Source organism: Zalophus californianus, chromosome 7 (genome assembly GCF_009762305.2).
Source record: "Zalophus californianus isolate mZalCal1 chromosome 7, mZalCal1.pri.v2, whole genome shotgun sequence".
NCBI classification, from domain to species: domain Eukaryota; kingdom Metazoa; phylum Chordata; class Mammalia; order Carnivora; family Otariidae; genus Zalophus; species Zalophus californianus.
In genome coordinates, this window is record NC_045601.1 from 98,364,943 (window position 1) to 98,391,172 (window position 26,230).

The 26,230-nt window shown below is 44.1% G+C and overlaps 1 protein-coding gene across 1 annotated transcript; it reads left to right on the plus strand.

The window, feature by feature from the left end:
• Nucleotides 1-10,330: 10,330 nt before the first annotated feature.
• On the plus strand, nucleotides 10,331-25,347 carry GCM1 (glial cells missing transcription factor 1). Its single transcript, XM_027603444.1, has 5 exons — nucleotides 10,331-10,405; nucleotides 20,461-20,713; nucleotides 21,828-21,940; nucleotides 22,994-23,122; nucleotides 24,613-25,347. The coding sequence occupies exons 1-5, from the start codon at nucleotides 10,331-10,333 to the stop codon at nucleotides 25,345-25,347; spliced, it is 1,305 nt and encodes a 434-aa protein (XP_027459245.1).
• The last annotated feature ends 883 nt before the right edge of the window (nucleotides 25,348-26,230 follow it).

The following is a 26,230-nucleotide window of genomic DNA, read 5'->3' on the forward strand; positions in this document are numbered from 1 at the left end:
TCTCCCTCTGCCTGCTGCTCCTCCCTCTGCCTACCACTCCCCCTGATTGTGCGCCCTCTCTCTCTGACAAATAAATAAAATCTTTAAAAGAAAAAACAGTATAAAAATATTTGAGAACTGCTGCTATAAAGCACTGTACAAATAGTAGATATTTTTACTTTGTATCACTGACTTAAAAAAAATACCATGATAAAAAGCTTGCACTTTTCTTATGGGAAATGTAGAAAATTACAAATAAATATAAAAAAGGAAATAAACATTATCAATAGTCCCATAATACAAAGAACAATGGTTACCATTTTTATTGCATTTTTCTCAGTATTTTATTTTTAAATTTGTTTAACTGAGGTATTGTTAACACACGTTTCATTAGTTTCAGGTGTGCAATCAGTATTCTTTCATTACAAATACCTAACCTGTGAGTCTGCTAGGCTTCAGAGTTTTGGTGGCAAGAGTTGAGGCTGTCACGTGCAGGCCTGAGGCCCCACCTGCAGAATCCCAGCTCCGCGCAGTTCTCTCTGGGTGTGTTTTCTTCAAGGACTATCTCGTGTGTGCTCATCACTGAGTCTTCTCAGTTACTACATTCGTCCACCACCTTCTCCCTCTCCTCCTCTGCCCTCTTTGGGGACGAGCTGCTAGAGCGTCCCCAGCCTGCCGCAGGGGGCTACCCCAGTTGCCCAGTCCTTCATCTCCGAATGGGCACAGGTGGGCCCTCCCACTGCCCGTGAGCAAGAGCTCTCAGAGGCAGAGGTGGTGGGTGCTGGGTCAGCTTGCGGTGCTGGGTCAGCTTGCAGTCCTGGGTGCCCGAGAGTCTCGCTATGGTCAGGACCTCCCTCCTCCAGCAGCATTTCGACCTGTGGACGTTGGTGGTGCACAGTTCCACTGAAAGCATCTCTTTCTCCTTATCATGTTACCACCTCCATTCCTGCCACCTTTCTAGTCCTGAGATAGGAGCCCATGAAGGGCTAAGGATGGGGCAGGTCACACTCTGAGTGCGGAATATCACCAGCAACAGCTCCCCCAACCCCGTGACCAACGTTCAGTATTTTAGAACTTAGTACTTATAGCAGCAGCTTTCAAACTTTTGGGTCTGTTTTCACTCTTCAAAATTAAGAAGAGCCTCCAACAGCTTTTGATTATGTGGTTATACCTACCAGTATTTACTGTGTTAGGAATCAGAACTGAAAATAGTTTGAAATATTTATAAATCCATCTAAAATAGCAGTAACAACTCGTTCCATTTTAACATTTTTTTTAAAGATTTTATTTATTTGACAGAGAGAGAGACACAGCTAGAGAGGGAACACAAGCAGGGGGAGTGGGAGAGGGAGAAGCAGGCTTCCCGCGGAGCAGGGAGCCCAATGCGGGGCTCGATCCCAGGACCCCGGGATCATGACCCGCGCCAAAGGCAGACACCTAACGGCTGAGCCACCCAGCGCCCCTCCATTTTATCATAGATCGTAGTCCTGCCTTCATTGTTCTGTGACTTTCTTTTTAATCTGTGATTCTTTTCTTGTTAAGATTTTATTTATTTGACAGTGAGAGAGGGAACACAAGCAGGGGGAGTGGGAGAGGGAGAAGCAGACTCCCTGCTGAGCAGGGAGCCCGATGCGGGACTCCATCCCAGGACCCTGGGATCATGACCTGAGCCAAAGGCAGATGCTTAACCGACTAAGCCACCCAGGCGCCCCTATTCTGTGATTCTTAAATTTTAAAAAGTTGGAGTTGATTTCCTTATTTGCAAAATTTTTTAAGAAACAATAGTTTTCTCAGTTCTGACTTTATTCACATTGTTATCAACCTGTAGGACATCCCATTTCTTGCCTTTTAGTACAAAACAGAAGAATAGCAAAATATGTATAGGAAACTGGAAACAATCCACTATTATGAATTTGAGAGCTTATTTGTTTTTTGTTTTTTTCTTTTTGGGGGGGTTGACACTGGGTTCATGGTTGTGACTTTGATATTACATATACATCTGTCAGTCATAGTTTCTATAAGTAAAACAATTCTCAAGACTTAAAGTATAAATATTTTTTTAAAGTAAGCTTTGTGCCCAACGTGGGGCTCGAACACACCACCCTGAGATCAAGAGGTGCATTCTCTACCGACTGTGAGCCATCCAGGCGCCCCTTAAAGTAAATATTTCTAAATTTCACAGTATTTTCCAGAGAACACCATGACATCTGGAGGTTTCCCCACCTGAACCACCAATTAGGGAACACTCAACCATGTCTGTCTTGTCTGCCCAGAGATTTATAAAGAGAAGACTAAGTTAGCCTCTTACTTCTCAGAACAGATGCAGCTCAGAATCCAATTTAAGATGATATAGGGTGGTCTTTAGAACTGAAATACATTATACAGAACTTGGATAGTTCTCCACATGAGAACCACAAATGGCTTAATATTTGAGAAACCCTAAAGGAAAAATCCAAAGTTCAGTTTTACAAAGCACAGAAATAGAGCTTTGAGAAGTCCCTAGATCACTTGCTTTAAGAACTGCATGTATTGGTTAAGGATCTAATTGGGCTGCTGCTGCTGCTGATTCTCTGTGTCCTGTGCCTTGACTCAAGAGAGATACTATGAAGCATTTTCTGATTTTAAGGGGTGTCAGACAAGTTCCTTTGGGTGCCTGTCTTTAGAAGGATAAATAAAACGGAGAGTGGTTTATTATGAAATCTGGGCAAAATTTAGGCTTACCTAGGTGGAAGATGTGTCAGTAGATTTTTTTTTTTAAGAATTTTTTTAAGAGTTTATTTATTTATTTGAGAGAGAGAGAGCCCAGAAGTGAGAGGGAGAGGGAGAAGCAGGCTCCCCGCTGAGCAGAGCCCAATGTGGGGCTCGATCCCGGGACTCGTAGATCATCGCCTGAGCCGAAAGCAGACGCTTGACCGACTGAGCCACCCAGGCGCCCCTGTTAGTAGATCTTTAACAGGTGCAAGTTGAAGGACTCAATTCAAAGGAGTGAAAGTGTAAATGGTATTTGTGGATTGCATAATTCCAAAGGAGAAACTGGAGCTGGCCACAGGCTTGCCTGAGTCTGGGTCTCTCTCCTTGCTCTCCCTTTGTCCATCTCTCTCTGCTTTTTGCTCCCTTGTTGGTTTCCGGGCTCAGATTCTATCCCATGACAGCAGAGATATGGCCATAGCAGCTCTGAGGCCAGGCTTACAATTTGGCAGCTGAAAGGAACACCTCTGACTTGGGAAATTCCAGGGAAGGACTGTGTAGGTCAGACTGCGTCCTGTGCCAGAAGGAACAGAAAGTTTTGATGGATGGCCTTGGGGGGAAGGGGAGGAGGGACAGCAGTTTCCTTAAAAATGGTGAAGTTAGGAGGCAGGAGGAAGTTGGCACCAGAAAGGGCTGATGTGTCCGATGATTTACTCTGTCACGAAGGGGATGCCTTTTAACGTCACTGTTCTCTAGTTGAGAGATTGGTTACTTCATGATCTTACAAAGATTGAGTTACATAACCCCTCTGTACCTCAGTTTCTCATATTAATATAACTTAATAATGCTGTATTTCATGAGGTAGTTGTGAGGATTAAGTGTTTAGAACAGTGCCTGACACACAATAAGGGTTAAATACATGGCTTAGTTCACAGTATGGGGCCCAGACAATGGGTGGATCTGGGGCCTGGAACATCTCTTGAGCTGAGGGAGTCTATCCGGGAGACGCTGGAAAGTTCATCCATCTAGTATAGTGAGGTGTCTGAAGTCCATGAATTGGAAACCACAGGTGGCAGTCACTCCAGGCAAGCACCTCAGCATTGAAGGTCTGGCATACTTGTTCTGAAGCAGAGCAGTATGATGCCACACTCCCTGGAGCTCTCTAGACATTTGGAAATACAGGGGTAGGAGGTTATGGTTGACATTGTGACTTGGATGTGTTTCTGGCCTTTAGCGTCTGGGGAAACAATGTGTTCATGGGACAGTCCTACACAGGGAAGAACTCTCCTTCCTAAAATGCCTAAAGCACCACCACTGATACAAGAAACTAGAATGACCTCAGTAGGCAGGCCCCGGAGTGACAGGGAGTGCAAGAGCAGAGGGACTGAGAAATCCAAGCTTCACTCATTGAGGTCAGTCACCAAGCAATAGGGCCCCTGGGCACCTGGCTTTTAGGGCAAGATTCCTGTCTTCAGGAAGGAGGCAGAGACGGAAAAAAGCAATGCAGAGGTCTGAGTACATAGCAGAGACAAAGACTCCAGACACTGAACAGCCCTGGGCAGGTCATGCAGGACCTCAGCCAGTAGGCTCATCAGTTCTACCACCTACATGCTTGTGAGGTACTGTGTCTTTTTTTTTTTTTTTTTTTTTTGGTGAGTTACTCTTTCTGTAAGCCCTGATTAACTCCTCAGTAAGGAGAGTATACTAAGGATAGCATCCACCCCATAAGGCTGCCGTAAGGATGGAGTTTTCAGCATGGCACCTGACAACACTGTAAGTGTTTGGCCAAGGAAAGTGGCCATGATTGTTGTTGTCATCAATAACAATGACAGAGATCCAATGAGGAGAATTTGGGTAAGAAGGTAGGATGCTGGCCTTACGAAAGCAAAAGTGCTGGTAACCAGTCTGGGACATAACGTCACAGCTCAGAGTGTGGAGACAGCTCCTCAGTTCCTTCCTGTGTCAGAGTAGGGTTGGTGGTTGGGATGAAGAGGGATGTGATGTTGCAGCCGGACCCCAGCAGATCATTGTGTGAGGAGAAGGGAAGTGGAAGATGCCAACTCCTTCAGGAAGGAACCAGCAGCTTAGCTGGGGAACTGGGACTAACACTCACGAATAGTTAAAGGAATAGCCTGTACATGCACTCTTATAATTATGCAAAGTAATATCTATGTTCGGTGATGTATGTAAGGGGAAACAAAAGTCTGAAAGGACGTGACCAAAATGTTCACGGTGGGAATCTCTAGGAGATGAGAACACGAATTTTTTTTTTTTTAAATAAGGATTTTATTTATTTATTTTTCAGAGAGAGAGGGAGCACAAGCAGGGGGAGGAGCAGAGGGAGAGGGAGAAGCAGAGGGAGAGGGAGAAGCAGGCTCCCCGCTGAGCAGGGAGCCCAATGCGGGACTCAATCCCGGGACCCCGGGATCATGACCTGAGCCGAAGGCAGACGCCTAACCGACTGAGCCACCCAGGCGCCGCAAGAACAGGAATTTTTTTTTTAAAAGAGTATGAATTCATTTTGTGGTTAGAAAAAAATGTTAGTCCTGAGTGACCTAAGACAGCCTATAATTCAGTTGAGAGTTCTGGAATACCACAGAAATGAGAAATCACAGGTTCTAGACTAGTGTGGGAAGATCCATGAGGAGGTGGCATTTGGAGGGTTGCTGACGGATGGACAGGATTTAGACATGGATGGGAGAAGACGCGCTAGAGAGGAGGCCTAAGTGAGTGGATAATCATGACGGGTGTTCCGTGCCAGTTACCAGCTTATTTCCTCTCAGGTCTAAAACCCATTTTTGGCCCTGCTTTGTGATTCTGGAGCTGGACCGTGTAGACCTTTCTCTCTTGCCGGTTGGCACAGTACTTGGCTTTGTCCTGCCACAGCATGTCTGGGGATGTTGAAAGAACTCCCTGCCAAGGAGAGACTACAAGGAGCAGATCAAGATTAGTCAGATAAAGCACCAGAAAATTTTTTCAGGGTCTCAACCTCTAGGCAGAAAAGAAATTCAGTCACGAACTGAAAGACTAGTAAGAAATCTTCTCAACATTGCCAACGATGGTTCAGCAACTGCCTGACAGAGCCATAAGTCTTCCCAAGGCTTTGCCCCCTGACCTGCTGCTCATCCCTTCCTCTGCAGCCTGTCTTCCATGGCCAGGGCCTTCCTGACGGGCGCCCACTTCTCCTAATGATGAGCGCACCACACTTTTCACACTACTTTACCTTTGCCCGCAATATTGCCACTACCTGGAACACCCTCTTCCATTCTTTGATGCCTTGACAAATATCCATTAGTCTGTCAAGAGGCTGATGGGGCATCAAGATGCACGTCACGATGGTGAAAGAAGTTTCCCTATATTATCTTCCCTCCAGTTTCATACCTTCCCTTCCCCATTCCTTCTAGACTGCTTCGGTTCCATGCATTAAGTTATCTTTGGCTTATTTAGTGTCTTTGTTCATCTTTTCCGCTACGAAACTTAATGCCTTTTTTTTTTAAGGTTTTATTTATTTATTTGACAGACACAGCAAGAGAGGGAACCCAAGCAGGGGGAGTGGGAGAGGGAGAAGCAGGCTTCCGGCCGAGCGGGGAGCCCGATGCGGGGCTCGATCCCAGGACCCTGGGATCATGACCTGAGCCGAAGGCAGACGCTTAATGCCTGAGCCACCCACGTGCCCCGAAACTTAATGCTTTAATTCTCCCTTAGATCTCCAGAGCCTATCAGACAGCCTGGAATATAGCATGTGGACTGAACTGACTTGGGAGGATGGTATTATTTGAGGGGATTGGAACACTTAGAATTAGTGGGGGCATCATTGTAGGTGTAGAATAGCATTTTACAGTATTTCTGGTTTAGGAATGTTGGCCATCCAATAATATCTTTTCCATTAGGTTCCATCAGCATGGTATTTCTCTACCTCTGTTTGCCTCTCTCTTCTCTCATACACAGGCAGGGGTACGTGGTAGGAGAATTAGAATCTACTATTAAATCAATCTGCTTTGGGCTCAACCTATGAAATTCTGAGCAGGAAAACACCTATACCTCCTCATGAAGTTCTTTTTGCAATGTCCATTTCAGTTAAAATCCCCCTTTTTTTTCAAAGATTTTATTTATTTATTTATTTGTGAGAGAGAGAGAGAGAAAGCATAAGCAGGGGGGAGGGGCAGAGGGAGAGGGAGAAGCAGACTCCCCACTGCGCAGGGAGTCCGATGCGGGACTTGATCCCAGGACGCTGGGATCATGACCTGAGTTGAAGGCAGATGCTTAACTGACGGAGCCACCCAGATGCCCCTAAAATCCCCTCTTAACATAAAGGAGGGGAAAGTTCAGAGGTGAACAATAGAATATCCCTCACATTGCTGGCATTCTGGGCTGGTTAAGTGACTCCTTGGATAGCTCTCTCGCCTATCCCAAGCTGAGAGCATCTAGATTTTGATTGGACTTTTGCCAGAGCTCATTAGCATAGTGTACCTTGACCTGGATTAGGGAAATGCAGCGTCTGTGTAGAAAATGACCAGAACCTGCTGGGACCTGAACCAGAGATGAGATTTTTATGACACAGTATTGTCTGCATCTCCATAAGAAGTCAGAAGGTAAGGAAGCCAGAAATCCGCAGGAGAGGCTAGTGTAAGGAATACGCTAATAGTCACCCCATTCCTACAGGGTTTCAGTTCTACTTGGTTCTCTATAGAAATGATAAAATTTGAATACATTTTGGCCCAAGTTGCTTAAAAAAAAAAGGGAAGTCTTTACAAATTAAGTTTTTTGATTCTGGAGGAAAACTGAGTTGTTTATTTTCAAAGGGCTGCATGCAGTCCTTCCTATGTTTTGTTCTTAACTTTCAGGAAATACTAAATTAACGTTTGTTCATTTGGCAACAATTTATAGCCAAGAAAACCAAAAGGGCAATGTAGCTTTTGTGCAGCAAGATTTTTTTATTCCCCTCCCCTTAATTTAAAAACAAAAGAATTATGTCTATGTCGCTTAAAACAATGCTTGGGAATTTTTGAGATGTGAATCTTGTTATTAAAGGTTTTTTGTTTTTTGTTTTGTTTTGTTTTTTTAAAAAAAGATCACTCTGTCCCAATTAGCTGTAACAAGTTTTAGACCATCTGAGTTACTGTTAACGCTCAAAGAGGTAAGTGCATCCAGCTGCTGCCATCAGGTCGATACGTGATCTTTTTTTTTTTAAGAATTTTTTATTTATTCATTCGAGACACAGATACAGAGAGAGAGAACATGAGGAGGGGGAGAAGCAGAAGAAAGGGGAGAAGCAGGCTCCCCGCTGAGCAGGGAGCCCGATGCGGGGCTCGATCCCAGGACCCCGGGATCATGAACTGAGCCGAAGGCAGACGCCTAACCATCTGAGCCACCCAGGCGATCTTTGTGTCTCATAGACTTGTAATTGAAATCTGAATTCGGGTCAGTCTGTAAGAGCCTTTCTTTAGCAACTTAATGTCTATTTCCCAAGCGATTTTTGATTTAAAACTCCTGAGGATTTAACCTTGCATGGCAGTGTTTGAAACAAGGGTGATGGACTTCATGCCCTTTGAATCTTTGACCACTAGGTTGTAGGTGAGTGTGGTAGGGGGGATAAGGCACAGAGGGACCCCTAATTAGCTTGTTATCTAATGGTCATTGGTTCAGGTCAGCCGTCTTCTATATTCATATACTTGCCCTCAGATCTCAGAGACTGACAAGTATTAGGGTTTATATAAAGTCAAGTAACTAAGGAATGGGGCCCATGGCACTTCCTCAGCTGGAGACTATTAAACACATAGTTCAGGTTTACTATTAAGTTGTTTTATGTAACATCATTATGTCCCTTGTTTTTACAAGAGCCACCAGCAAATGGAGATGTCACACATGTAAACGTGTCACTTTGTGTCCTACTAATAAGCACATTTCATCTGCAAAATGATTAGTTTTTTTCCTCAGAGTAGAACATTTCCTTCCTTCCTCTCTTTTTCTTCCTCCTTTCCTTCTTTTTTTCTCTTTCTTTCTTCTTTCTTCTTTTTTCCTTCCTTTTCTTTTTTTGGGTAAATCTCCTTTAACCAATTATGATTAGAAACCAGAGTGGTATTTCTCATGGGGGAAGAAATGCAGTCTGCACAAACATTTTTGAATCTCTGTCATTTTTACATAATACAATTTAATCAAAGTAAAGTGAGATAGAAGAATCTTCAGTTGGGGGGCGGGGGGCAGGGAAGAGGGAGATTTCTATTAGAAAGCCTTGAGGGTGCTTTGAGTTAAAGTCAAGAAACACTTTTTATTTTTTTTATTTTATAACATTTTTTATTTTATTTTATTATTAACATATAATGTATTATTTGTTTCATGGGTACAGGTCTGTGATTCATCAGTCTTACAAAACTCACAGCACTCACCATAGCTCAAACCCTTCCCAGTATCCATCACCCAGCTACCCCATCACCCCACCCCTCTCCCCTCCAGCAACCCTCAGTTTGTTTCCTGACGTTGAGAGTCTCTTATGGTTTGTCTCCCTCTCTGGTTTCTTCTTGTTTCATTTTTTCCTCTCTTCCCCTATGATCCTCTGCCTTGAAGAAATACTATTCTAAAGTAGTAGTTCTCAAGGAGTTTTGCCCCCGCCAGGGGACATTTGGCCATGTCTGGAGACATTTTTATTGTCACAACAAAAGGATGCATTGCTACTGACACTTAATGGTCAGAGACCAATGATGCTGCTAAACGTTCTACAGTGCACAAGATAACCTCCCACAGCAAAAAATTACCAGGTCCAGGGGCGCCTGGGTGGCTCAGTTGTTAGGCGTCTGCCTTCGGCGCAGGTCATGATCCCAGGGTCCTGGGATCGAGCCCCGCATCGGGCTCCCCGCTCGGCCGGAAGCCTGCTTCTCCCTCTCCCACTCCCTCTGCTTGTGTTCCCTCTCTCGCTGTGTCTCTCTCTGTCAAATAAATTAATAAAATCTTAAAAAAAAAAAAATTACCAGGTCCAAAGTGTCAATAATGCCAAGGTTTTAGAGGGAATCTGATTTGAGGATATCCACTGATAATATTTGAAGATACAGAGTACACACTGGATTTATTGAGGAGATACAAATTAATCTTTGTGGCAATTTAGATTTAAAAAATACTTCGAGATATATTTGGTTGTGATGTTTCCCACTTGTAACTTGAACCACATATTAGCCACTGTACAAAGGTATATCCATGAAAACACCTCCAAGCTAGCTCTCCCTCTTGCCCCAAGGTATATGGAGGACAATGTTCTAACCAACCATTGGCTGCAGGTGACAATGGTCCCTACTCCGGCTTTTCCAGCCTGGGCCTAGAAGGGAGAAAGGCAGCCCCAACCCAAGGATCATGGGTGCTTCTGATTCCCCGTGGTCAAGCTTTATTGCCACAAGATCACTAATGACTTATACATTGCGTTTTTATTTTGTCTGTTGGTGCTTGCAAAAATGTCAATGAAACAGGTTTTTCTGGCAGTCAAGTACTGATTTTTATCTCTTTAACGGTCAGTATTACTATCACTTATTTTTTAGTGTCAGAAAACAGTCTCCAGGTCTAAGCTGCTTGAGTCAAGAGTGGATTGATCCAACGGTAGGGAACACCTTTGAAAGGAAAATTCTCCACCACTTCTGCGGGATTGGACAGGCAGAAACCTATGGGTGACCTGACTGTCATGGAGCCTGAAGACTTTGATTCTGAGGACAAGGAGATGTTAAGCTGGGATATTAATGATATGAAACTGCCACAGGTATGTACTTACATAACAATCTGCCTTCAGCATTTGACTGTGAAGCCTTAACTTGCTAAAATCTGGAAGGAAATTGGTGAAGGTCCAAGCTGGGTAAATTCCTCTCCTGCAGAGCTTCAGCTGGGCATCCAACTGAGGAATTTTAAGAGGAGATGCCATTACCTAGAATTCAAGCAGGTTTTTACCTATCAGACACCACACCCTCCGCCCCACAACAGTTAAAGACTGAAACAAAGAAAATGCTACTTCCCTTCTCTTTCAAAATTTGACTTGGCTTCTGTTGTACCCACCCTAGCTAGCTGGTAGAATAAAGTCCATGATAAGGTATTTGCCAATAGATTGACTCTGCACAGTGCACAAATTCCCATACAGTCTTATTTGCTATATAGTAATGGTTTTATTTTTTTATTTTTTTTTTGAAGATTTTTATTTATTTATCTGAGAGAGAGAGAATGAGAGAGAGAGAGCATGGTGGGGGTGGTCAGAGGGAGAAGCAGGGAGCCCGATGCAGGACTCGATCCTGGGACGCCAGGATCATGCATGACCCGAGCCAAAGGCAGTCGCTTAAACAACTGAGCCACCCAGGCGCCCCAATATAATAATGGTTTTAAATTAAATCTGTAACTGGAATGTGCAAATGATAGTGCTCTTGTGGGATAGAGCAGCTCTTCTAGAACTTTTGTAAGTAATGCATTTCATATTTTCTTTACCTTCTTTTTTGGCATTTGACTTTTTAACTCTTAATTTGGTGGAAAATATTAGTTGTTTAAAACTGACCTCCCCTGGCTCCCTTTCTGGCATTCAAGGGATGTGTTTTCATTGGAAGTTGTTGGAAGGGGTGTTGAGAAGGCTGACTGGAGATCACCAGTACCGTGTAATGGAAAGGTCAAGCTAGTCTGCCTGATTCTGGGGAACAAGAAATTTGGATTTTCCAAGGCACGGCAGAAGAAATGAGATTCCCACAGTCTTGATTTATAACCACTCCTGATTTCATTCTAATGAAGACTTCCAGATCATTCCAAATTGCACTCTAGTGAAGATTTTCTTTCTTTTTTTTTTCCAAAGATTTTATTTATTTATTTGATAGAGAGAGACAGATAGTGACAGAGATCACGAGAAAGAGCACAAGCAGGGGGAGAGGCAAAGGGAGAGGGAGAAGCAGGCTCCCCGTGGAGCAGGGAACCAGACATGGGGCTCAATCCCAGGACCTTGGGATCACGATCCAAGCTGAAGGCAGACGCTTAACGACTGAGCCACCCAGGCGCCCTGAAGATACTCTTTTGTTTCTCTTAAATTCCTGCCTACGTTACCTCTCAGTAGATCTTGGAAGAGCTGGAAAACACAAAGCATACCCTGCTTTCCACTCAGTGAAGGTGGTTAAATAAACCAGAGCTGAATCATATAAATATCTATTGTAGGGATTTGTCCTTATAGTTGCTCTTTTTTTTTTTTTTTTTTTTTAGATTTTATTCATTTGAGAGAGAGAGAGAGCACAAGCAGTAGGGAGGGGCAGAGGGAGAGGGAGAAACAGGCTCCCTGCTAAGCAGGGAGACCCATGCAGAGCTCTATCCCAGGATACACGGGATCATGACCTGAGCCACCCAGGTGCCCCTTTATGGTTGCTGTTAATTGGTTTATGATTGCTGTAGCTGTTTTAGGGGAAACTTTAAGGTACTTTTTTTTTTTTAAGATTTATTTATTTGAGAGAGCGAGAATGAGAGAGAGAGAGTACATGAGAGGGGAGAGGGTCAGAGGGAGAAGCAGGCTCCCCGCCAAGCAGGGAGCCCGACACGGGACTCGATCCCGGGACTCCAGGATCACGACCCGAGCCGAAGGCAGTCGCTTAACCAACTGAGCCACGCAGGCGCCCTTTAAGGTACATTTTAGTTATACCTGGCTCAGGGGCCTATATTGCTGCCTATTCCTAATTTCATGATTGTAGCTCACAAGTAGCTGCTGGGTAACCTAAACATCAAGAGTAGAAATAAACAAGTACAAGGAAGATTCGCAGTTTCACATCCTAGAGCAGGGGTTTTAATGGGGTTTGAGAACCTTCTGAAATGGTAACACCGTGTACTAACATGCATTTTTTTCTGGGACAGAGGATCCATATCATTCATCAGATCTGTAGACAAAAGAAAGGAAGCACCACTTCTCTGGAGGAAAACTCAGGGCTCATGAAAGTTGATTTTCCAACATGAATTTCCAAAAACAAAAGCATTCACAGCTACCCAAGACATTAAATTCAGAAATTTACAACAAAAATACACAGTGCAATTTTGAAAATGTATCATTTATAGTTAATCAAAAAGTTTAATTGCTCATGGAAATAACTCAAGTGCCCTTGTAAATAGGCCAAGGAAATGATTAGAAGTGCAGTGTCCCTTGGGGTACCTGGGTGGCTCAGTCATTTAGGCCCCTGATTCTTGGTTTTGGCTGGGGTCGTGATCTCAGGGTTGTGAGATCAAGCCCCACGTTGAGCCCCGCGTCGGACTGCGCTGGGTGTGGAGCCTGCTTAAGATTCTCTGTCTGCGCGCCCCCCCCCCCCCGCCCCCGCTCATGTGTACTCTTCTCTCACTGTCTCTCTCAAAAAAAAAAAAAAAAAGGTGCCGTATCCCTTTAATATTTTCTGAGCAGAGACATCACCATCCTGATCTGGGTTTATGCTGGCTCTGGAATCGTATCAAGAACCAGTTGAGATGCAAAATAAAAGGGTCTTGAAAAGATTTCCAAGCTAATTAGGTTGTGTATCTTGGGAGTATATCTGGTTGTGAGTATTACGAGGCTGAGAGGTTGCACTGTGTAAGCCAGGGTATGGGGACAAAACCCTGGCTTGGAATTCCAGTTCTGCCTCTTTTTAATCTGTAAAGCCTTAGGGAGTTGTTTACCTTTACTGAGACTCCATTTCCTCTTCTGGTAATGAGGTGGTTGCACTCACCAGCCTAGGCATTCTGTGACCTGAGATTAGGAAGGCAGCCTGCCTTCTGGAACTGTCCGCCGTGCTAACACAATACCTGGCATATATTAACAGCAGTTGATCAATGTGGAATTCATTAGTGGATGGCTCCACTGCTTAGAATCTGTGTGGCTTTAAACAAAAGGATTTTAAGTCTCCGTTACCTCCTCGGTAAAAGGAAAATAGTAATTCCTTATGCAAGCTGCTTAGGACAATGTTTCCCAAAGTATGTTCTGCAGAGTACAAGTGACATGGTATTTTTGTCGATATTATAGAGAAAGAAAAACAGAAACACTAGGTTCAACAAAGTTAAACAGAGTTCTCTGCTGCAGACGTGGAGACTTCCATCCGTGTATATGTTGGCGGTGCTCCCAAGAGGAGGCTTGTCAGGCACTGCGGCTCTGACTTGTTTTTGACCCTGGAGCTCTCTCTTTGGAGCCCCTCAGGCGGTTAATGTTCCTTAGACTACCTGTTTGGGCACCAAAAAAAATCTGATTTGAAGGATCAAATGCAATTGCTTGTTATTGTTGTAAATTTCATACAAGAAATTTAGAGTTTGTTTTTCATAATTCTGTGTTCTTGCCAGGATGACTACTTCCACAATGTGTAGGCAAATTCTGGCAACTTGTAGACCCATTTCTTTCCTGCTAATCCACTCACATGCTTCAAGTTTCAAGATGGGCCCCGAATGCTGATTGCATGTCCCATTCCCTAAAATTCCATAGCCCCTTATACATCTCAGACATGTCACGATTTATGGGTTAATTTTTGGCAACAGTGAATGCTGATCTCCTCATTAAGACATCAAGCGTTTCATGGGGCGCCTGGGTGGCTCAGTCGGTTAAGCGTCTGACTCTTGATTTCAGCTCAGGTCATGATCTCAGGGTTGGGAGGTCGAGTCCCGCACTGAGCACAGAACATGCTTGGGATTCCCTCTCTCCCTCTCCCTCTGCCCCTCCCCTGCTTGCATGCTCTCTCTCTCTCAAATAAATAAATTAAATTTAAAAAAAAAAAAAAGGACACCAAACATTTCTGAGTGACTAGAATGTGCCAGACACTACAGCAAGCTCTGGGGATACAGGGACCATTAAGCTATGATAACTTCAATGGAAGGGCTCATGATCTTTTGGGCAAATGGAGCAAGGTCCATGCCTGCACGGAGAACTATGTCATGCAGAAAAATGCTGGAGGTCCTTGTAAGAGGAAGTATGTAATACAGCGTGCCTTGGACATGGGAAGCAAGGCAGAGCTTCTGGCAAAGGGCTTTCTCGGAGCAGTGCCTTGTAAAATGTAAAAGGATTAGGGCAGGGAAAGGGAGCAAACAAGACCGTCAAAGCAGAGCAGGGCACCAGAGTCCAAAGGCTATTCAGCCTCTACATTTGCGGGAGCTTGTGCACAGGCATTCAGCAGGGACAGCAGGGAGGTGGGGGAGGCTACTGGCTGGAAAGGTGGTTTGGAAGCAGGGTATCCCAAGAGGATTCAGTTATTTTCCAGGAAGCTGGCAGCCATTACGCTTTTGGGGCCGGACAGCATCATGATTGGATCTGGGGCTCAGAGTCCACTTGGCCCTGACTAAGCCATCCCTCCCCTCTATTTGTTTCATGTGGGCTTCCTCCTCCTTTCATCTGCATGTTATATCTCTATAAATCTTCCTTTCACTTGTTTCTGGTCCCTCCTCTAACGTGTGGTTATTTTGACACCCTTTCCCCCCCGTAATCCAGCCCCCAGGGAGCCAGCCCCAATCCACAGGCACTCAACTTGCTCAAAACCACCATTGATAAAAATCTCTATTCCAGGCCAACGTACACCAGTTTGCTTTCCCTTTTTATTCACCTTAAATTACATTTTCATTTTAAAGATGCAAATATAATTGCTTTAGGGTTTGCCTGGCCCAAGCAGCAAATGTCTGGTGTTGGTTTAGTCTTCCCTACATTCAAAATGTTTATTACAAGTTCCTGGAAAGGGTCACAGTCTTCATTAATACTGTAACTCTTGACAGCCTTGAATACCTAAGAAAGTGCTTTTTTTCTTTTTCTTGTTGGAAAACTGGGGAGAGAATCACTCCTTTATCTTCCTAAGTAGTACTAGTACCCACCTCAGCAGGGCACTAAGAGCACCTGCTCTGTTCCTCACACCAGACAGTCTCTCTGAGTACAAGTACGTAGTGTTCCAAAAGCACCACAGCAGACAAACCCTGAGTCATTTTGTTCCTAAGCATGAGTAGTTTTCAGATTAGACTTGTGGCCAGGGACGCCTGGCTGGCTCAGTCAGTAGAACATGCAACTCTGGATCTCAGGGTTATAAATTCAAGCCCCATGTTGGGCATAGAGCTTACTTAAAAAAAAAAAAAAATCCATGGCCAAAGCCACACCAAGACATTAACTCCCCAAAGTCCAAGGTTTAAGTACATTCTTCTATAGAGAAAAGATAAAAAAAAAAAAATACATAGGCTAAACATAAATACAGGTCAACCTAAAACCTGCTGAGTCAACCACAAAGAAGCCATGTCTCCAATTAGTTAATCCCTGGACCATGATTTTAGCCAGCAAGGTTGACTTGGCCTCAAACTTATAAGTGAAGGTGAATCTTTGAGCTCTTTCAGTGAGTTCATGTGGGTAAATGTAAATCACAATGAGCCAGAAGGAGTAATTAGATGTGTCTTGGTGCTAAAGAGCTAACAGGTAAACCAGATTCTGGATTTCTTGCAATTATTATCTGCCTGCATGATCAGGTCACATTGTTGTTGGTCTGACAGGTACACCTATGATTTTGTCCTCCTTGCCGGCGTTCCCCTTGATCTCAAGGTCATTTGAACTTCCTGGGACAGCTCCACCTATATTGGGCTCCCTTGGTCGTTGAATCTCCACTACTGGAGCCAGAATTATTCTCCCACCCCGTGCTCCTGGTGAGATGGGGTGGGGACATTACTGCATCTGTGGTAGGAGAAACTCTTCTGGGTGCCTGCCGGAAGGTCCCTTGCTTAGCCGGGTAGAGTGGAAAAGGGAAGAAAGAAGAGTAGAGAGGCAAGCGATGGAGAGTTTGGAAAACTGGAGTACCCTGGCCCACCTTAGTGTTGTCTGAGCAAATAAGGACATTTTTGTTTTGAATTTTGACCCTTTAACAAAGGTAGGAAATTGCAGTATTAGCCTAAGGAGTCACTCTTGAGTTAACTCAAAAGCATTTTGTTGAGTTGAATTTCTTCCTTTGATAACACTTGGGGTTTGTTTCTAGTTGGCCCAGAAGAGATAAGTTCCTGAAAATGTGTATAGATACCAAAATGCTGGTTGAATTGTTTTTCCTGTGTTCCATAAGTAACATCTCATTTTTTCCCTCTATCTGATTTACTTAAAGGTGTATCTGTTTGCTCTCCCTGTTTTATTTGGAAACATTTATTTATAAAGAATTAAGCTATTCCTAGCATTAAAGAAAACCTACAGATAACTGCTTTATATGTGAGTGGATTATATTCTATGTGAAATCAATTCTAATATAATAACTTGGTAATGTAGGTGTTTTTCATACCTTATTTTAAATTTTTCATTTTCATTTACATTTTATTTTATGTAATAGTATATATTTAATTTTTAAGGGACCCCATTAGAACTTTAAGTAGTTAAGTAAAGCAGAATAAGGGAGGTTGGGTGCTCTGGGATTTCATGGAGTTGCAAAGATTTTGAGTGAGTTAGAGGATTAGGTCTCTTAGTAAAAAAATTACAGAAATCATAGAAATGTTAATTAAAACCCCAGTGATGTTACCCATGAGATTATAAGATATAAATTCATTAGATTTACCTGTTGGAAACCTGAAGAATATTCCCTTTAAATTATAAACTTCTTAACCGAGAGGAAAAACAAAGTTACTCATGAAAAGTTAGAAATTAAAATAAACACAAGATCAGAAAAGAAGAAACTATTTTATGGAGATCTGCTAAAGAAGATTAAGAAATGATTATTCTTTCTTTTTAAATGTTACCTCTCTGATGCCTTGAATTTACAAGGCTTTCAGAAATCACTATCATTCATTCGACACCTGGGTTCCTTTGCATTATGGGAATCTGGGTTTTGTCTTAATTTCAATGTCAAACATTGCCAAAGATTCCACTAAGCATCCAAATCTCAAAAGATTGGGCATAGAGAAGAGCTTGATAAGAACACATTTACTCCTAGGAATTTTCTCAAGTTAATACGTTGTCAAAATTATTACTGCATTACTGATGGGACTGGAAATGTAGCCTGACAATGAAGAGGCTGCTGGGGAAAAAAAAAAAAGGCTTAAAAGATGGTCAAATGTAGGGAAACCTGGCTGGCTCAGTCAGAAGAGCATGCGACTCTTGATCTAGGGATCTCGGATTCAAGCCCCACACTGGTATAGAGGCTACTAAAACAAAACAAAACAAAAAACAAATAAAGAAGAAGAAGAAAAAAAGACAGTCAAATGTAGAAAATATTATAAACCCTGGAGCACCTGGCTGGTTTAGTAGATTGAGAATGTGACTCTTAATCTCAGGGTTGTGAGTCCAAGCCCCACATTGGGTGTGGAGCCTACTTAAAAAATAAATAAATAAAATATTTCTTAAAAAGAAAAGAAAATACTGTAAGCCCTAAAACAAACCTCAACAATGTTAAAATAATTGAAAATACAGTGTTCTCCAACTGTAGTGGAACCAAACTAGAAATTAATGGTGAAAGGCAATAGGAAAATCTGAAAATACACGGAAACTAAACAATATATTTGTAAATAATCCATAAGTCAAAGAGGAAGCTTCAACGGGAGATCAAAATAATACATAAAACTGAGAGAAAACTGGGGGGAAAAAAGACGGTGGAGATAATTTCTTCCTCTGACCATCTGAGACACTCACATACACCTTCCCCACTTCCTGGTTCATGGGATTGATGGCACTGACCAGCCTGCAGGGCCCCCTCACCTTGAAAATGAAAATCTCTACTTTTCTTCAAGTCTGTTGCCCTTGTCTCTGCTACCCAGGCGGCTGTGCTTTGTGTTTGAGTTCTTTAAATGCACCAGGCGGGTCTTACAATCCAAATTGTTAAAGGTCCACGTTTTAGCGTTTTAACCTGCATTTTTCTTTTTTCAGAAGATAAATTATTATGCTTGCCATGACCTTTCTGTGACCACAGAAAACAAGAGGGCATTGTTTAGAGCCTTAGGTCAGAAGGAAAAGAATAGAAAAGGTGGGGGGGGGGGGAGGGAAGCAGGAAGGGGCCTGCCTGAGACAAATCTTACCAGATAGTCAATATTTTCAGTGTTATGGGCCATCCAGTCTCAGCTACAATGACTCGGCTCTGCTGTAGTAGTGTAAAGTATGCATAGACAACACTAAAATGAATGAGCATGGCTGTGTTCTAATAAAACTTTATTTACCAAAAAAAAAAAAAGGCAGTGGGCTGGATTTGACCCATGGGCCCTACGTTGCAGACCCCAGCTCTTAACTGTTAAGTAGCACTATCTCTACCTCACTTATGGTTCCTCAGATCCACCTTAGTTCCCACGACATGCCATTCAAATGGCAACTATCATTATATCAGACTTAGAATTTACAGCACATCTGCTCTTCATGGTACTTTTTTGAAGAATATTTTATCATTATGTCCGTTTTGGAAAAGAGCAAAATGAGGCTTCAGAGACAGTCACTTGCCCAGAGTCTCATGTTAAAAACTTCTTTGGCACATTTTAAACTTGAAATCTAACTCAATAAACACCAACTTCCCCATGCTGCCCTTCCATCCTGATGTTGATGTTTTCTCTTTTCCTTCTAGATTGTCTCCCTCCCCCCAGTATTCTGTGCCTGGCTTTCTTGTTGGGGAATCAAAAGGAAAGCACCCTGATCTCTCCTTCTGGACCTTCTAGAATCTTCTCTCTGACCTTCTAGAATCTCTTTGATGAAAAATGTTCTTCTATGATGCCTGGTCTCTAGAGGCTGTGGGGATGGACACAACCTAAGTTTGAGTATGGAGACTACTTAATGATTGTCATTCTTGAGAATGAAGCAGGAACTGTCAAATGCAGGATCTATACACCAAAGGGCCTAAGGAACGTGAGCCTCAACATCAGTGACAAACATTTATTGAGAGCTTATTCCATGCTAGGTGCTGTGCTAAGTATTTTTTATATATTATCGTATTCTCAGAACCACACTTGGTTCTCATTATCCCTATTCTACAGATGAAGAAACAGAAGCACAGAAAGCCCAACAACAAAGGATTGATTGTACTGATGATCTTTTTAAGGAGAGCTTAGATGTTCACGCACAGGGAATAGTGCGAGTGCTAGGCAAGAACATAGAACTTTCCAGCCAAAGTAAACTCTTCCTTCCCCCTGCCTTGCTGGAGGCCCATGGATCTGGAAGTAGAGAAAAAGGAAGAAGATCTCCCCAGGGGAGAAAGTGGCTGTCAGAACCCTCCCAAACCCGGGGTCTCCAGTTTTCCCACTGCTCAGCTCCGGTGACCACATAAACCCTTCGCCTTCCCAATAGGGTAACTACGGTGTGGTATGAGACATTATCTCACTACCCTGCCACAGTGTTTTCCACTGTGATTGTGTAAGAGCACAATCATATTACTTCACCCTCAAAAATTCTTTGTGAGAAATGGTCAGTAAGTCTTCTCACCAAGGGCTAGAGAAACATCATTGGGGTAGAACTCGGGGGAAGGGGGGGCACTGAATGACAACTCCTCTTGGTCCGGGGAGCAAACGTCCCATAGACTCAGCAGTCCTCTTACTCAGTGCTCAGATCCCGCTGCTGGAATGAAACCCTGGTTGGTCTTTGCCAAAGGTCTCCATAGCTCTTGGGTGCCAAAGCAAGCTTCACATCTATGAACAGTTGTATTGTTTTTATTTTTTAAGATTGTATTTATTTATTTGAGAGAGCGAGAGAGCACAAGAGGGGGGAGCGGGAGAGGGAGAAGCAGGCTCCCCACTGAGCAGGGAGCCCAACGCGGGGCTCGAGCCCAGGACCCTGTGATCGTGACCTGAGCCTAAGGGCCGAAGGCAGACGCTTAACCCACTGAGCCGCCCAGGCACCCCCACAGGTGTGTTTTCTCGCTTAAATTATAACGATATTCTTTGTGTTTCTATCAGAATGTGAAAAAGACCGACTGGTTCCAGGAATGGCCAGATTCCTATGAGAAGCACATCTACAGCTCAGAGGACAGGAATGCGCAGCGGCACCTGAGCAGCTGGGCCATGCGCAACACCAACAACCACAACTCACGCATCCTCAAGAAGTCCTGTCTGGGCGTGGTGGTGTGCAGCCGAGACTGCTCCGCCGAGGAGGGGCGGAAGATCTACCTGCGACCTGCCATCTGTGACAAAGCCCGGCAGAAGCAGCAGAGTGAGTAGGGTCAGCCTCCTCACCCCCCAGTATCTGCCCTGTGGTTCCCCCATGCTTCAGGGCACCCACCAACAAAACTGCCCCCTTGGGTTAAGGCACCTGACTCAAGGCCTCTGTTCAAAAGCAGATGGGTCACTTAGGGGACTCATATTAGTTCCTCAGTGCACCCACAAAGTCTAGGAGAACGTTGGATTGTTTTGTTTTTTGGTTTTTGGTTTTTTTTTGAAGATTTTATTTATTTATTTGACAGAGAGCACAGGTAAGCAGAGCGGCGGGCAGAGGGAGAGGGAGAAGCAGGCTTCCCGCAGAGCAGGGAGCCCGATGTGGTGCTGGATCCCAGGACCCTGGGATCATGACCTGAGCCGAAGGCAGCCGCTTAATCGACTGAGCCACCCAGGCGCCCCTAGGATAATGTTGTTGATCACACTTGGCCACTTGACATCTTGGGGAATGCCCTCCCCCGCCCCCCCCGGAGCTCAGTGAATGCTTTGGTCTGGAGTGGGCGCATTGGGACGAAGTTTGAGATTAGACTCCATTCTGTGCCATTTAGGTCCATACCATAATCACGTTCATTTTGTTTCTCTTTATCACGGTCATCGGATTGTGAAACAGATACATCCAGCATTCCCCATGCCTTGCTCACTTCAGACCTCAAGTTACTTCTTGTTCTTTCCTTGTAAGCCGTCTTGAAACTTGCTCTCAGGAAAGACTCTGGGCTCGGTCATTTACACCTTAATGAGAATTTAGGGGCTACGTACATTCTCTCCTGTGACTTGGCTCCTTGACCCTTAATTCTAATTGTGAAGTGAAAGAATTCTGTCCACTTCTCTACAAAGAATTTCAAGTCTCAGTAAATACGGAGGGAGGGATTTTCTGCTCAGGAGAGCTCTCCTTTGACCTGTGAAATCACCCACTCTGTAGGAGACCACTTCGTCTACCCCCGTGTGAGACTGGTCTGGGTCGCGTTGATGGCCAGGCCTCCTCAGGTCAAAGGCAATGCCCGGTGGAAGGGAGCCCATAATGCTGTGCCCAGGTCCATTCTCTGCCATCCTGGAGTCAGATGCAAGCTGCCAGGACTCAGTTGGCATGGTCACCTGCCTGTGCTCTCTTACAGGGAAACGCTGTCCCAACTGTGATGGGCCTCTGAAGCTAATTCCTTGCCGAGGCCATGGGGGCTTCCCAGTCACCAACTTCTGGAGGCACGATGGACGCTTCATATTCTTCCAGGTTGGATTTGAGTTAGAGTTATGAGATGCCATTTCTCTTTAATTCAGGAAGTGTGTACAGAGCACAGGGGGACGTTTCGTACAGGAGATGGACAGGGGAACGTACCAACCCTGAGACGTGCTCTGGGCAAGCAAATATCTGCACCCACACCTCTGCAGAGGCGCCAAGCACTAAAGCCCCAGGAGGGGAGCCGGCCTACCTCGCCTCGGGCTCCCTGGGGGAGGCAGCTGTCAGTAATCTGATCACACTCAGGCTAGTGCAGTGCTGTGGCATTTGGTCGGCTTCGGCAGACCCAAGGCTGAATACCAGCTCTGACCTCTCACCAGCTCTGTAAACCTCAGCATGTGACTGGACTCCCCTGAGCCCCAGTTTTACGTGAGACGTGGATATGAAGAAGTACTTGAGGGGGCGGTGGTATAAACAGGATAAAGTGTGGCCTCTGATGGCAGACTGCCTGGGTCTAGATCAGTGGTGTGCTAGTCAACCAGCCCTCCAAAAAGAAAATGTCCCGATTGCTAGGGTGGGCCAGCATCTGTGATAACAACAGTTCCTGCCATGGCTCATTTCCAGCTACCAGCCAGCTCCCAGAATTCCCGAATATCCTATAGTTAGCTCTCAGCTTGGCCAGCTAGCTCCAGCGTCCTTTGAATCCTGGCTCCCCACTCACTCAACGGGTGCAGGGGAAGGATGTTGCCTGGCTGGTGGAGTCTCCCCATGCTTCATTTTCCTACTGTGGAAGCTGGGGCAGTAATAATGGTGGCATGACTGATGGCGGTGCCGAAGAGTCTGTGAGATCATGTGTTTGTTGCAGCCTCCTCCACATACCGTAGGAAGCACTTCGTGTCACTTCTTATGGTTGTGAGTATGACTTCACCAGGTGGGCGAGGGGCACCATGAACAAAGGCAGGCAGGAAAGCACATGACGGGCCGAAAAGGTTTATGCAGTCTTGTGCCAGTCATCAGTAGCAACACCCAGGGCAGGGCACAGGGTAAGACTTAGCACACTGTGAGGTACAATCTTGCTATTTATTTTACCTCCTTGTCTCCTGTAAGTCAAAGGGAGAGCACGATCATCCAAAACCAGAAACCAAACTGGAAGCCGAGGCAAGAAGAACAATGAAGAAAGTACACACGGCGTCTGCCTCTGTCCCCTTAAAGCTGAAGGAGAGCCCAGAGACAAAGGTAACCTGTCATCCTGTGTGTTCAAAACATATGGCGACTCACCACCCCTGTGGTGGGGGCAATAAACGTCCCTGGTCCCTTCCCCACTGACAAATGAAGTCAAAATCATCCCATCTGGCTCATCTACAAGGCAGCATCCCCCAGAGAAAAGAAATGGAATCTGGGGTTTTCCTCTTAATTTCTACCATCTTTGTAGCATGCTCTCAAATGCTCTTAAATTCCGTATAATTTTAGAAACATCTTCCCTACTACAATTACAAGGAGAGACTTGGATTAGTACTTAACCTCTATTTGGCACTTTATATTTTGGTTCAGAAATGAACCTAAAATGGTCTCCGCAAAATATTAGCCTTGTGTTTTAAAATGTTTTTTCCAAAATTTCCATTCTTCCCCTAAATAGATAAAGCACACTCTACCAAGATGAAAAAACCAGGAAGTTTCTGAAAACACTGGACACCTGCAGTGTTGGGGGTTGGAGAGGCCAAATTGTGATGTGAAATTTATGGCTTTATGGGCATCATACCATAGGTTTGTGGGTTTGTCTGCTTAATAGTGATGCTAATTCCGGTATTTTACTACTGCTCAGTGCTCCGCATTTCATGAGGACAGAGATGGAGCCAGTTCATCCCTAGAGGTTCTAAAAGTGTCTTATGTAGAAAAAAAATGTCATTTGGGTCTGTTAATAGGGACATGTGAGCCCCTGAAACCAAATGGCTGGTTCCTCATCCCTTCTCAAAGCCCTGGGACAAAATGAAGGGCATTTCCTCCCACTCACTCTACCTGGTCATAGTCTCTCTACCCCCACCCTCTTGTTACATAAACAAGCAGATCACTTAATTCTCAGCCAGCTTCTTTCCCTGTGAATAACTGGAAGGTAATACGCTTCCTTTATTTATAGAAATAAATTTGCTACTTCATGTCCTAGAGGTCCTATTTATGATTCAACAAAATCCCCATGAGCTGGAGAAAAACAACAACAACCCTAGTCTTTCAGACTGCAAACAATGCTAAAAAATAGAAAAGTCAAGAAAGAAAATGATGTGTGTATGTGTGTGTGTGTGTGTATGAGAGACTGAGTGAGCGAGCAAAGCAGAGATCCACTGAGAGTTATACTGGATATAATAGAAATCTTTGAAGCTGTAGTTTGATTTTTCTTAGTTTCTTACAAGTTTCTTATAAAGGCAGTTACCATATCAGATTTGTGTTTGAAGATGAAACATTTTAAACACACTCACTCTGCTCAGAGTCAAAGGGGTAAGAGTAACTCAGCTCTTACTGGTTAGTAGGCTTTACAGTGGAAATGGGCGCAACCTTTGATTCTTTCAGGCTTTAAGTGCTTGTGCTGAAACCGTGCTGTGCATTTGTGCTTCAAGTATGTAAGGAATGAGGAAAATCAGAGCACTTATTTGTACAGAGTAACTCTGGGTGCCTGTGGTAGTTGTGTCAATTTGCTTAACTTATTAATGTGAGCTTTTCACTTTCCTTTCTAGTCTCTTCCAGGTGAAACCCAAAGTTGGGGAAGTTTACCTTTAACTTGGTCTTTCCAGGAAGGCGTTCAATTGCCCGGTAGTTACAGTGGACGTTTAATAGCTAACACTCCCCAGCAGAAGTCACTGAATGATTGCTTATTCTTCTCCAAGAGCTATTGCTTGGGGGGAACCACTGATCTGGCAGACACTTCCACCTTGGGCCACACTAAGCTCTATGAGAAATGCAAACTGTCCAGTAGTTGGATCTGTAATAGTGGGGACCTGCTTCATCCTGTTTCTGGAGTCTTCTCTGACTACGATGATCAGCAAACATGGAATAAACACACTGCTTTGGGGAGACATTCTCTTAATGACAACTGTTGTCCCAGTTACCCTTTCCCTCTGACCAGCTGGCCTTACGACTTCTCCCCTTCCCAGAACTCTGCAGAACCCTTTCCCCAGCAGATTCCAGTGGAGCCACCTGCGGCCGAAAGTAGCTGTCACCCCTTATGGCCAAACCCAGGGGGTGATCTTTATGAAGAGAAGATGCATGTGGATTTTAACAGCTGCTACCCTTCTACCACATGCCACTCACCTCAGGAAGACCCCTTTCTCCTTACCTACACCTCCCATCCCCACCATCAGTACTCACTGGCAGGCAAGAGCCGCAAGTGGGATTTTGATGAAGAAATGAGGGGCGTGGGTTTGGATCACTACAACAGTGAAATGCTTCTAAACCTCTGTCCTTTAAGATGATCCAAATCTAAAACGTTGTACACTATTAGCGGAAATGGAATTTAGTGCAGACGCTCTGGAAAATAGTATGGAGGTTCCTTAGAAAATTGGCAGTAGGACTACCTGCACTCCCGTGGTCACTGCGGCAGCATCCACAATAGCCAAAGAATGGAAACTACCTAAGTGTCCATCAACAGAGGAATGGATAAAGAAAATATGGTTGTGTGTGTGTGTGTGTGTGTGTGCACGCGTGCACACACACACACAGACAATGGACTATTACTCAGCCTCACAAAAGCGAGGATATCTTAACCTTTGCTACAACATGGATGCACCTTGAGGGCATTATGCTAAGTGAAATAAGTCAGACAGAAAAAGACAAATACTGTGTGATCTCACTTACACGTGGAATCTAAAAAAACCCAAACTCATAGAAACAGATCAGGTCGGGGTTGCCAGAGGTGGGAGGTGGGGAGGGGTGGGGGGGGGGGAATTTGGTGAAGGCAGTCAAAAGATACAAACTTCCAGTTTTAAGATAAATTAAGTTCTGGAGATGTAATGTACAACATGACTCTGGTTAACAGTATTGTGTTGTATATTTGAAAGTTGCTGAGAGAGTAGATATTAAATGTTCTTATGACAAGGGAAAAAGTTTGTAACTCTGTGAAACAATGGACATTAGCTTATTGTGGTAAAAATTTGGCAGTATATACATATATCGGGTCATTACGTTGTACATCTTAAACTTATACAATGTTATATGTTAATTATATCAATAAAACTGGAAGAAAAAAAAAGATGACCCAGATTTTTTACAACCATTCAAAAAAAACTGTTTCAGGAAATGGCTGAAAGAATTTCTTTGGGAAAGAGTTTTCAAAACATAACCACAGGTAAATCGGAA